Consider the following 13986-nt stretch of genomic DNA (forward strand, 5'->3'; position numbering starts at 1 on the left):
ATTTATTTAAAGACAAACGCTGTGATAATATTGTTAATTTTGTTATTTAATAAAATTAGATGTTATATGTGTTTCAAAAATATTTTGTATTATAATAAAAAGTTAACCAATATAGGTAAGATTTTTAAAAAGCCATGGGTCACTTTAAAACATACAACACAAATTTGTAAGGATATGGCACAATATACATTACATGCTGAAAGCATCACTATTTTTCTTTAGTTTAAGAAAATGTTCTCTCCGATGTCACGATTTGGACAGAGATAACATGTTAATCAGATTGGCAAATGCAAAACATCAAGAACAGGAACACTAATAAACCTTGACAGATTCTGTTGTACATAGCATCAAGAATCAATGACAGAAGATTGTCAAGGTCAATCTGCTGATAAACATAAACGAAGCCCAAGGAATGTATATTTTTTATCATATAAGTTGCTTACCCACTATAATTGTAGCGCAGGGAAAATAGTAATCTCTCAGACTTAATACCACAGTAACAAATCTCAATGCAGAGTCTAAAACAGAGTCTTTTCTCATTCAAGCTCCCTTTCCTTACCTCACTCCCTCTTCCACAATGTCTAAATCGTAAGTCCCTCTAGACAAGGACCTATCTTTTTTGTTTATTCTAAGCTCCATGTACACGGGGCACTAAACTGTGGGACACTAAAGAAAAAAAGCAACTTCAAGTTTGCTCTGGATTTGTGTTTTATGTTCTATCTGCATGATCAGCTTTTGAACTGAATCCTGCATCTGTTCACATTTCTCTCTGCTTCAAATGGCAAGGAACAGCACTAAGATGTCCTTGGACTGGTTACAAACACTTGCCAAAGGAGAAATCAAACAATGAAGATATGGATTTGCATGGTTTTACCTATAAGAGGCAGTCTGTATTTACATGCCAACATGATTGGAACCAAAGCAGGGCCACTTAGAAAAAATGAGAAATACCAGCATGCTTTGGGGGGATCCCAAAGTTTGCAGAAGTTTTTTTAAAAATCCATAAAAGGACAAAAAATCCCCAAACAAAAAAAACAGCCAAATGAGGGAGGATCGTGCTCAGTAGCCATGGAATGCTGAGTGTCAATTGGAAAAGAAACTATAGGAACAGTGGGGAGAAATGAAGTGTCTTGGAGAAGGGCATGGCTAGCTAGCACTCTTGTTAGAAAGGGAGGATATGCTACAACGTTATGGGTCTCACTTATTTCTATTATAACGGCGCTTTGATATTGAAGAGTTTCCCAGGATTTTGATTGGTCTATTTGTTCAGTTGTAACCACATGGAAAAAGCACACCTGTTAATTGTCAAGAGAAATGAAACAATCAGTTTTGTTTGAACCAGGCCTGGTTTTGGCAGGGAAACTGCCACTAAGCTATATAGGAATACAGACACAATTAGAGATGAAGTTTCAATGTTTTATTCACGTTGGGGTTGTTTTCCCCCCCTCATTTTAAGTGGTGTCCAGTACAGCATTTGGGGGTCTAGTTCCACACACACACAAATTGGAAGACTGAAGATGTACCCATTAAACTGCTAAAAAAAAAGTGGTAAAACAAAATCCATCTTGTTTAATGCAGTGCCACTAGGGGATTACAATTACAAAAGACTTCCCTGCTTATGGCTCTGTTGTACAAGCATTTCCATAATTAGGGCAAGGGAAAGAACCACAACACAGGGTGTGTGTTTTTTTTAAGTAGTATTGGCTGAGTCACATCAAACTTTCTACACGCCAAAGTTATACAAAGTGAACACTCTAAAGCACTCCAAGGACAAGCTGTTGGTGTTAAGAGAGCTGTAGGTGTAGGAAGGAGAACTAGGTAAGACTTAAAACGTGTATGATGCATCTGCCTTAGCAGCCCCTTATCAAACAAATTTGAACACTCCACCATAAAATGAAAGCCTGTTAATTCAGTGACAGGAAATTGAGCTTCCAAGACACTCTGATGGACTGACATTCTCACAGCATGAACTTCAAATATTTCTGCCATTACAGGAGCCGTGATCTTAAGAAAAGGTTGAAGACAGAATCAGACCTTCATATAATAGTTGGCAAGCATGGAGTTCTAATAAGCAACATTCCCCAGAGGCCTGCAAGTGGAGAAAGTATTCTTGTCCTTCTCTGAAAACACACACTTTGAAGCTTAGCCTTCTTCAGTCGGGTTTGACATGACTGACACACAGCAATAATTGCATCCCAGACATAAAACATTGAAAAGTACACTAAATTCAGAAGGTAGCTATGCTGTATAGTATTTCAGAATTAATTATGGTACAGCTCCTTTGTTCATGCCTCAAATTCCAGTCCTAGACCTAGTTTGTGGCCACCTGCATTGACATTCTTCCCATCCAACAAAGCTGACAATGTCAATTTAATACCTGCATAGCAAACAACAAGAGACAATATATAAGCATTCATACTTAGGAATGCAAGGACAATACATGCAATTTGATCAGGAAGTGCTTTGACAGTTGTATAATCACTGGATATATAAATGGGCACAGATGGTGAATTATTACTTTCCTGATACAGGATAGTGGTTCCAACAAGTTTAATAAGACTACTAAAAATACCTTTGGTCAATAAGATATTTACCCCCCATATTTTGGGATATCAACATTAGCAAAACTGTCCCTTTGAATGAAGTATTTTAGATTTGATCCAAGCAAATGACTACAATAAAGCTTGATCAATTACCCATAATTCTTAACATAGAAGACAGGTCAGTTTTACCTATCAAATTAGATTTAATGTTATCGATAATGGCAATAATTTATCCGAGGTAGTGCAGCAAGAAGCATCATGAATCCAGAAGGAGTGACACAAGGTGGCCTTCACAAAGTGCCGATGGAACTTAAGTTTAGATAAAATAAATAGGTCAGTAAGCAAAGACACAGGAGAAGTGTAACAATCTTGAGTACCCTGGATGCATTTTGAGCCAGGTCAGACACAGCAGTCTGTATCTGTGCAACTCTGTTAAAACTGCGTATGTGTGAAGCTTCCCAATGAGTGAATTTTACATCCCAAGCAAAGTTTTTTCGGGCCAATTTACAGGATCTCAACCCTTTTTCACGTTACTTGCTTGTAGAAGTGAATGTGGTGAAAGGGGCTACAAGGCCCAAGGTTAGCCCTGCCCTCAACGTCATGCTGCTCCTCTTGTCCCCACCATAGCTGGTTGATCACACATCTGTAGCTGAGAGCTTTTTCTATGCATACAGCAGGATTGGGGAACCGTCAGCTTACAGGCCTCCCCATTTGGCCTGTGAGGCCATTTTGGCCAAGCCACACCAACCTGCTCTACATTTGGCATCACATTTGACATCAGGTGAGGGGCAGGTAAGGCAGGGCTTGGCTGAAAGGATCTTTGCAGGCACCGCTGATTGGCAGTGCCTGCAAAGCCCCTTAACTCAGTGTTTCTCAAGCACCCAACAACGCACTGATTGTCAGATGCTTTAGAAGTGCTGTGCAAAACCCTTTGAAAGCTTTGTGTTTGGTTCTTCCCAACCACAGGGCTTGCAAAGCACTTAGCGCAACACTTCTGAGGTACACAACAATCAGCTTGTTGTCTGGCGCTTGGGAAGAGCAGCGCAAGAGGCCGCATTTTGATAGTGTTAATCACCTGAGATTTATTTATTTAACGGAATTTATAGACTGCTTGATTGTAGAAAACCTCTAAGTAGTTTACAAGAAACATCAGATGATTAACTGGTTGGTGGCCCTGCCCACCTGTCCAAGTGGGGGTGAGGTGGGGATAAAGATCTGACCAGCCAAGCCAAAATGGTTTCCTGTGCTATTTAGAACTCTACATCAGAGAAGACTTCTCACTGCAGGAAGGAGAAAGGTTGCTGGGGATGGAACCAGAAGTGCGGCTTTTCAGCCTCTTTGATCATGCTTGCCTTCTTCATGCAAGTAATACAGGAAGAGAGCACAATCATATTGTATGGCAATATACCTGAATGTAGGTATTCTCTGTGGAGAAAGGTATGTTTTCTACAAGCAAGCATGGTTACCTTAGGTGAAAGAGGCAATTTGTTATTACTAACATCCCTGCTTTTGAAGGAAAATGGAATCCGCCACCTGACTTTGGCACTCTTACTATGGCAAGCTAACCATTTTCAAAGAGTAGGCAAACTCCATCCAAAAGTTAAGATCTTATGAGAATCGTACTAGTGAAAGCATTGGCTGTACATGGTGGGGTTTTTACAAAGGTGTTCCGTTTGCCCAGCTGATGTCACTTGCCACTATAACAAAGAATTGCCATCTGTCAGAAACTGGCACAGTTAAGGATTATTGTATTTCTTACAATAAGAAAAAAATGTTCCTCCACATTCTAAGCATTGTGGCTTAATTATTTCTAATTAGGGTTGTGTAACATATGTGATAGAATATGAGAAAATCAGAACCTGAAAGAATTGGTCACTAGGTTTAAAAATAATCAAACTTTCCATATAGCACAGGCATACAATAAAATCTCATGTTATTTTCTCCAGTAAGTGTTTGGGCTGAAAAGGTCAGTTCAATCAAAAACAATTCTTTTCCACACATACCTGGCTTCAGAGTCTGAGTATATCCTAAACCAATCAGACTGGAATTATTCACTTTAGCCTGCAAAACAGTAAGAGTATCTTTTAAAGAACATAAACAGAATTGTGGCAAAGATAATTGACAGTTTATTTGTTCAAAGGAAGGAAATGGGGAATTTGTAACACATGTAGCTCCTTCCTACAGATGTTTATTTGAACAGTATAGTTGCACTGTGTTCAGTGAGTTTACTCCCAGGTAAGAGTACAGAAGACTGCAGCCTTAAGTGATATCTCCGCATTTCCCAACTAACTCTTTACTTCAGCTAAGCCAAAGTTTTCTCCAGGCGACTAGTAGAATATTGCAGCTTACAGTTCAAATGGCACAAGCAGAATGAACCTAGGATGTTGGTTTGCTTCCAGTGTAAAAAGAAAACAAATAAAACTTATATCCCATTGCATTTGAACCTCTCTTTTCTAAACTTTAACTAGTAACCCAAGGGTCAAAGGAAAGATGAGGAAATTGCTCATACAAGTGTCAATAGTATATCCTTGCATTAGTATAGGGCACAGCTATGGCAGTTGTATGCACACATCTCTACCCAGCAGCAGCAAGGATGCACATGGAGCTGATAGTTATTCTCTATTGGCAACTAGGCAACGTGCTAAATCTACAAGGGTGTATTACTCCCTGATACAACATGGGCATTTCAAAGAGAAATAAGGAAGCAGTTTGTTAGACCCAACATATATAATTGCATCTGAATAACAAGGGAAAATAAATGTAGAAAGGTAACACCAAGTGGGAAGCAAATGGAAAAGGAACAAAAGTAGCATTCTAAGAATCAGTATGAAGGACTATTACGATACAAGTTTCTCCTTTCTGCCAATCCGGATTTCCTGCTTACACCTCACCTGATAAAGAACCAGTTCTGCGAAGCAGAAGGAACCAGGGATCACTAAATATTTTAGTTGAATTGAAAACCAACTGTTTAAGCCTCCAAGTGGTCTTGGAGTTTCAGAAGAGTTGAGCAGTCAAACTCTGTAACAGAATCAATATCAAAGAAAATGAGTGTCCATGTGTTACTCACAGAGAAAGATGCATCTGGGTCGATTTGATATTTGGCAGCTATCCCAAAGCGGGTGTTGCTATTTCCAGCTGTCCAAGCAAGATTGACAGCCGTTTCCAATTTATCATTCACCTTCTGATAAATGGAACCTCCAAATTCTGTACCATCATTCCTGTAACGACAACAAAGGGTAAAAGTTCATGAGAATCTTACCAGTGAAAGCTTCTTCATAATGTGCCATTGCTATTTCTATCAGGTAGTCATTCCCAACACACCATTTTATTAATCTGTTAGGATATTTTTAAGTATTTAGAATGCTACCCAACATGCAAGGATAGGGGCACTAATGCAGCCTTTTAAAAACAAAAAAATGACAAGCATCCGGCATGTGCACCATCTCTCTATAATAGTGCACTACTATTTCATGAACATTCTGCTTATTTTGTTGCATGGTGTAGGCATCCCCTCTCCATTACTGCTGTGGGGTCCCAATTTCACTGAACTGGGCCCCACCCACAATGCTCACGTTAGGAATAGATGTCTGCATGAACAGCCTTTCCCTATGTTTTGAAACTCTGTGTGAATGCGATTCCAAAGTGAGGGCAAAGCCCGCATTTACAGGTTTTCCCTTGCAGACACATCTGTCTAACACACGGACATCAGAGGTGTGGCCAGCAGGGAGGGGGAGAGAGAGGACTCTCTTTCCCCACTCTATCTGCGAAGGTGACTAGAGCTTATCATTTTGCTCTTGCAGTTTAGAACCTCTTGAAAAGCACTCTGTGAGGGCATTTATGCTTCCTAAAACAGGCATGTGTAGAATGGTGAAAGACAAATCAAAGTCTATCAAGAAAGAACAGCTCGTGAAAGAAAGCTTGAAGCCAGTACATGAAATATAATGCTAAGCATGTCTGCAATAGGACCTACTATCCAGTAAGCATGTATAGGATTGAAGCCTAACAGTGCAATCTTAACCATGGCTGCATTCAGACAGTAGTTTATTTCTGTTTCCCCAAAGTTTCCTTAGCTGATAATTTCCTCATTTTATTTCATCTTTCACATGCCATAAAAGTCAATCCTGGAAATCTAGTGGAAAATAGTGGAAGTTTAGTGCTCATTCCCATGTCAATTGCTTCCAGAAAAAAATCCATTTGCAAACCCATTAACCCAGAAAATCACAGTAGAAAAGTGACGAAATCTGGGGTGGTATACCAGCATACAGCTCTTTCCTGCCATTTTCATGGGTGAGTCATGGGGGACCAAAGTGTGCATGTGCAGAAAGGGTGAGGAAGTAGTGGCATGTCCAAATATGTCCATTGTTGTGTCATACCACACCCACTGGTGTGAATGAAATTTAGCCCGACACAGTGGCAGATTGGTAAAAAAGCCACAGTTCCATAATGTAACAGGGACTACAGTGTGAAAGGAATGTTAGAAATCAGGTCAGAAGCTCCACCGTTATAATCAGTTAAACTAATGCAATAAACCATGTCTGAATGCAACTCATGTCTACTCAGAAGTAAGTTCTACCAAATTCAGTGGGGTTTTCACCCAGGTAAGTAGGCTTAGTTTGGATCCAACGCATTCCATCAGCGCAAACATTTACATTTCTGCAAGGGAACTCCCCCATTCTCCCCCCTAAATTTGTTGTGGGTTTTCCCCCAACCCTCTGGCATGGATCTGGGAAGGGCATAGGATGGGGAGAGGAGGAGGAGTAAGTTCCATTGTACAAGCAGAAATCCTTGCACTGACAGAACAAGTTAGTTGGATACCACTGATAGCCTTTCTAAGAATACAAAGAAAATGGTGCAACATAGAAAGAAAGAATGGAAAATAAGAATATTCAGATTTCTAGAACTGCTTTCATATTCTCATTTTTAAAAGATAGCTAACATATTTAGATTATCATAATGAAAGGAAGGAAGGCACCGAAATATAGTAAAGAACTAGGGCTGCTGTGAAATTTAATTGATCTGCTTCATCACTTTGTTTTTACTTTTTCAAAAAAAGCGTATCCCACTTTCACAGCCCACTGTGTGTCCAAAGTGGTTAACAGCAAGTAAAATCATACAACAATAAATGCACAGTAAAGTCTGCAATGTCAAGTCGGCTAATGAAAAAGCATAACCTATGCATTAAAACATTAAAAATACAGCAAAACCAGTTTCATTCTGCCTGAAGAGACATCTCTTGGGGAATGGATGCCAGAAGGAGGGTACCCTCACTGAAAAGGTTCCAGCTCTATGACCCTCATCCATGACTATGCAAATGAGGAGAGACACAGCAGCAGAGCATAATCTGGAATTCTTAAAATTTGGTGAGGAGTGTATGAGACTCAGACCATTTAGGGCAGCCTTCCTCAACCTGATGCCCTCCAGATGTTTGGACTACCAACTTTCATCATCCCTGACCATTCGGCCATGTTGACCGGGACTAATGGGAGTTGGAGTCCAAAGGCTGATTTAGGGCCTTAAAAGTACAAAATGGTACTGTGAATTGGGCCTGGAAACAAATTGGCTAGTAGTATAGATAAATGTAATATGATTCCTTCAACTAGCATCCATCAAGAGTTTACTGGTGCAATGTACAGGCATCTGTCACAGGCAGTCCCATGTATAGCTTATATGGTCATGATGGTATGTATTATGGTGGCCAGAGCACTGCTCCCAAGAAAGGATGTGACTCTCTGTGCTTCAGTACAAACAGAGCTTATGTATACCATTAGGCTGCATACAAGGATCTCTGTATTCTCACCTCACCAAAGAGATGGTTAGAAAGCAGTTTGAAGGGAGTCTGAACATAAGGGGGAAGAGAGGAGTTCAATGAACTAGAATCCCATTGCCTCTCTAGGATGAAAGGAAAAGGAGAGATGCATGTAGGCAGGAGTAGTTAGTGAGCAGGAGTGGGGCCACATACCTGGCCTCCCAGCAGTGAAGTTACTATTGCTTACCGGAAAGGAGAGGGGGAGCTGGGGAGGTGGCAAGCCCTGTGTGAGTGCCCAACTGGCTCCACTGACACACTTGCACAGTGCCAACCTCACCTTCCTCTTCAGGTAAGCAGTTGCGACCGCTCCTGCAAATAGGCGTCACCAGCATATGTCACACCAGATCTTTTTGTTCTCCCTTTGCTACCTGCAGAGGAGGCCTTTCTGTCAGTGGGTATGGCCCACATACAGTGACTTGGGTTATGACGCTCTCTGTGCTGGCACCTAATTTGTGGAACACCCTCCCTTGTACTTCATCCCTTTGGAGTTACAGGTGATGATTTTTCAGTGTCTGCTTAAAACATATCTTTTCACACACGCATGTGGGGGGGGGAGTGTTAAGCCTAGGTATGGTTTTGTTTCTAGTTGCCGCTGAACTATTTTAATGGTTGGATGCTGTGCTTTTATTCTTGTTAAATGTTTATATCATTGTTTAGCTTTCGTTATTTGTTCACTGCCCTGGGATCCTACAGGATGAAGAGCAGTCTAAAAGTACAATCAAGCATACAGCCTTCTACATAGCGCTTTTAAAACAATCATGAAGCAAAGATATTAACATGATCTTTTTACAGATTTTATTTCTTCAGCATGCCTATTTTTAATAAGCCAGCGTGAACACCAGCCCATCATTCATTCGGGATCATTTCTTAATCTAGATCTCCAAAAATCTTCATTTCCTTCCTCATAAAGAAGAGCTATACATTCAAATAAATATAAATTCCAATGAATGAAAATACACACTTCCCCCTACCAAAGCACATACTGATACTAAAGGCATCCAAGTTATCGGTGAAGAATCTATGTAAGCAATATCACCTTATTTTTCACCAACTTGACAGGCTTCTTCCTTTCTTTACAATACCTTCCCAATGCAATCTTGCCAGTACTTACACATTGGTGTGAAGCTGAAATTCATCCGTCTTATAACCAACAGCAAAGTTGCTCTGTGTTATTCTGGATTTAGTCGTCTCAAAATTCATTTGGTAACCAGCCAGCCAACCTTCATAGCCAAAGACAAAGGCACCACGTATTGAAGGACCAGCAATGTCAAAATCCATGTCACAACCCAAGTTGATATGTTCCCGCTTGTATCCAGACTTGACCTTAGCATTCTTCTTTCTAAAAGGAAAACAATATTTTATATTACTCTTTTTAAATTATTCATTCTAAAGTCTTTTTTGTTGGAAGTGGGGCAAGAGCAATTCCTGTTTTGTTCTTTTGTTTATGCTCCAGAAGGGAGATAGAGCTAGGGTCCTCCAGATGGATAGGCTTGTTTACCTTTACCTGTGATGCTCTGACTGACTTCCTTCTGTCGCTAGACTGTTACGTCTTTAGGAAAGCTTACCTGCCCCTCCTCCTTCTGCCCTTTCCACTCCTTTCTTCTCCGGCTGTCCAGGAGAGAGGAGACATTCCTTTGTCTCTGCTCTCTCCAAGCATGGGGCTAACTCCCACACCTGGGCGTTATGCCTCCAACTTAGCTAGGTATGCTTTTCTATCTACAATGTACTTCTATAAATAAAGTAGCTTTTCTTATTTTACTCTCAAGTCTCAGTGATGCTGATGCAGGGTAAAAGCCTGCTTTCTTAGGCAAACACAAGCACATGCTGGCACACTCGCATTTCAACATCTGCTGTTACTCTGCTGCTGTGGTGCTGCTTTTAAACGAAATTAAGCAGAGTGGTAAGCAGCGGTAACGCAGCCGAAGCTCTGCTCACAGCCAGAGTTCGATTCCAACGGAAGGAGGAAGTCGAATCTCCGGTAAAAGGGGTCGAGGTCCACTCAGCCTTCCATCCATCCGTGGTCGGTAAAATGAGTACCCGGCATATGCTGGGGGGTAAAGAAAGGCCGGGGAAGGAACTGGCAATCCCACCCCATATATACGGTCTGCCTAGTAAACGTCGCAAGAAGTCACCCTAAGAGTCAGAAACGACTCGCACTATAAGTGCGGGGACACCTTTTTTAAGCAACACAATTACACACAGCACAACATTTTTCTCCCCTCACTGCTTTGCCCCAGTGCCATGCACTCTACCTTTAGCAGCTTCAACATAGGCAAAAAAAATTGGTGCAGTTGCCCCAGCGTGCATAGGTTGTGAGGGGGAAAAGCTGGACCTGTTGAAGGAATCTGTTGCTCAGCAATCAAGAACAGAGCATTTCTATCTCAAAAAAAATGTAGCCTATTGAAAATATATAGTACTTTACTGTTGCAAGATGCTATCAACATGCTACAGCTACAGGAAATGTTCCCTTGGCTGGTTTGCTCATTAGAACATACCAAGTCCACTGTCCCATCTTGTCTACGTCGCACTAGACACCTCTCAACTGTCCTAGCACCTGGTCAACAAAACTATGTACTGGAGACAGCAACCCATTTATATGTACTTAGGAGCTGCTTGAAGGCTTCCTGTAGGCATCTGGTTGGCCACTGTAAGAACAAGATTCTGGACTAGATGGGCCTTTGGCCTCATGCATCAGGGCTTTTCTTATGTTCTTATACAGTAAGACCAGTCTGTATGTTATAGCCACCATATATGTTATAGCTGAGGTGTGGGGAGCCTTTAGCTAAAATGATGGGAGTTGTAGTTCAATAACATCTGGAAGGCCAACGTTTCCCTGCTCCTGCTGTAGCTGGTGGAAACAGTTATTCAATGCAGAAACCCCTATATTGTATTTTGTTTGCAGCCTCTGACACAGATTGACTGAGCTGATGTAATGACTTCAACCATTCCAGCTACTTATTCACTGGATTGCAGCTTGAGATTGATAGACAAACGGTCAAGAAATAACTAATTACTTTGAATGAGTTCAAATCTCTAGGGCCTGTTGAACTGCATCTTTAAGTAATGAAGGAACTGGCTAAAGAACTCTCAGAACCACTATCTATTATCTTTGTGAAATCATGGATGAAGTACCGGATGACTGGAAGAGAGCTAATGTTGACCCTCTCTTCAAAAAGGGTAAAAAGGAGGAACCTGGGAACTACAGACTAGTCAGCCTGACATCAATCCCTGGGAAAATCCTGGAGCAGATTACAAAGCGGTCAATCTGTAAGAACCTTGAAAACAATGCAGTGATTACTAGAAGTCAACATGGATTAGTTAAGAACAAATCACCAGAAACCTTTAGCAGTAGCGTGGATACAGTCAACACAATGTGTTTAATCTACATGGCAAGCCACTTTACATGCTGTTGTCATCACACATAAACTAGCTCAAGAGGCAATCTGAAGTCTGAAGTCCCTATTCTGGCAGCTGAAACAAGTAAACCAATTTTTAATCATCTTCTTCGTTATTAGAGGTTTTTAACCAAAAGCCGGATGGCCACTTATCAGGAATCTACAACAAGAAATCTCTTGCATTTGTATTAAGAGCATAGGAAGCTGGACTAGATTACCTTTGAGGTACCTTCCACCTCTATGATTCTAACAAGCAACCAGTCCTGTTTTGAGCCAACAAACCTGTTAAAGACTTTGTATAATCTCAATACAGGGAGATAATTATTGATACTGTATATTAAGGAAAGTTTTTGGAAAATTCTCTGCAACCAGTGACTAAAAACTAATAGCTTGTAAACATTTTATTTACAATGCCTTTATCACCAGACACTCTTTGACATGAGACAGTTAAATTAAGGAGCTACTTTTTATACATTATTAATTAACCATACTGTTTCCTTTTAATTCATGCAACCTTATTTTAACCTGGATTTTTACACTGAAGCTAAGTAGAACAAGGTTAGACAATATAAGACCAGATCCACTTGTGTAACAGCTGTAGTACTCTGCAGTAGAGAAATGGCCTGGAAAAAGACTGGAAAATTTCTGAGGAAATAAACAGGATTTTTCCTTTTTTTTAAAAAAAAGTATTTTGTTTTTTAAAAAAACTGGGGAGGAGAAAATGGAAAATTGGGGGGAACCCACTTTTTCTTTTTCTGGGCCTTCGCATCTCCGCTCTACACTACACAGGACAAATGCAGCCCTCTTTCATTTCATTTACTCGAGTTTGGAGAAGAGCGAAATCTCACAGCCCTCTTAAGAGCTCACAATTCAAGATTCATCACAGTCAAGTGCTATCAGGAACACACACTGTGGTGCATCAGTACTTATCAAGCAACACTTTCACTGCTTCACTTAAACAAATGGTGCCACTAAGCCACATAATTAATTCAAGAGTCAATGGCTTGCCTCCAGTTTCCCTGTGATGAAGTGAGAGGACATGCTTATCTGACCCAGCTAAACATTTGTGACTCCTGAACAGAGCTTTTCTAAAAATAGCTTATATACATAGGAACCTTCCTAATATTAGGCTAGACTTATTTGTCCATCTAGCCTAGAATTGTACACACTGACTGGCAAAAGCTGTCCCAGCTCTCAGGCAGGTTTTCCCATTACCTGCAACCAGATCTCCTACTTGGAGATGGCCAGAGATTCGACCTGGCATCTTCTGCATGCAAGGCATGTGCTGGGAACATAGGAACCGGCTTTATAGCAATCCAGACCATTGGTCCATCTAGCTTAGTATTGCTGACACTGACTAGCAGTGCTTTCCAGCGTTTTAGACATGGAGTTTTTCCCAGCCCTACCTGGAGATGCCAGATAGGACCTGGGGCATCTGCATACAGGTACATGCTCTACCACTGAGCTATATTCCCTCTGTAAAGGATACTTGTACAACACTGGTGGAGAGGGGAACAGTTATGGACAGTCCACCAGCATGTCATGAAAGCTACCACCTGTCTTTCTTCTTCTCACCCTGCCCTCCCTGCCATCATGCTTGGGAACAGCAGGGAAAACCTCCTTGGTGATTTCCCTTTTCCTTTCCAGCTCCCAGTCATGCCACTCATGCTTTCGTCCCACTGCCAGACTCCAACAAGGGCCCTGGGAACATGGAAGTGTGTCCCAGGTGCCCCAACAACCAGGCCTCCGCCACTGAAGCCAGTGGATATGCTAGAACAGCCTTTCCCAACTAGTGGGCCACCAGATGTTGTTGGACCACAATTCCCATCTTTCCTGACCACTGGCAATGCTGGCTGAGGCTGATGGGAGTTGTGGTCCAACAACATCTGGTGGCCCACTAGTTGGGAAAGGCTGTGCTAGAACAAGCAGGAAACCATTCTCCTCTACACAGCTCTGCGGCAGCCCTTCCTGGCTCTTCTTCAAAATCGGAAACAGGCAATCTCACCTGCTTCTACTGCCACCTCGAGGAAGGTGCCCTCAACACCTCCCCAGCCTACCCAATGCCTTGTATGGCTGATAGCAGCCATGCAGAGGAGAATTTTCATTAGGATCGTGTTGGGGGAGGAAGGAGTTAAGCCACTCCTTCTTATGTGCCACTGTTACAATGAAAATCACACACAAACACCTGCCATAAGCAATTTAAAAACAAAACACACCACAGCAAGTAATGCGTTTAACACAA

At 41.4% G+C, this 13986-nt stretch overlaps 1 protein-coding gene across 2 annotated transcripts in view; it reads right to left on the reverse strand.

The window, feature by feature from the left end:
- Positions 1-1402: 1402 nt before the first annotated feature.
- Positions 1403-13986, reverse strand: part of VDAC1 (voltage dependent anion channel 1) — a 32129-nt gene continuing 19545 nt past the window's right edge. For both annotated transcript variants that reach the window (XM_061617087.1, XM_061617088.1), the window contains exons 6-9: positions 9461-9688; positions 5611-5761; positions 4547-4604; positions 1403-2377 (exon numbers count right to left, since the gene is read on the reverse strand). In XM_061617087.1, coding sequence (XP_061473071.1) covers positions 2286-2377; positions 4547-4604; positions 5611-5761; positions 9461-9688 — 529 coding nt within the window. In that variant the 3' untranslated portion in view covers positions 1403-2285. The remainder of the gene's footprint in view (positions 2378-4546; positions 4605-5610; positions 5762-9460; positions 9689-13986) is intronic.

The sequence above is a fragment of the Rhineura floridana genome, chromosome 3 (genome assembly GCF_030035675.1).
Source record: "Rhineura floridana isolate rRhiFlo1 chromosome 3, rRhiFlo1.hap2, whole genome shotgun sequence".
Taxonomy (NCBI): Eukaryota; Metazoa; Chordata; class Lepidosauria; order Squamata; family Rhineuridae; genus Rhineura; species Rhineura floridana.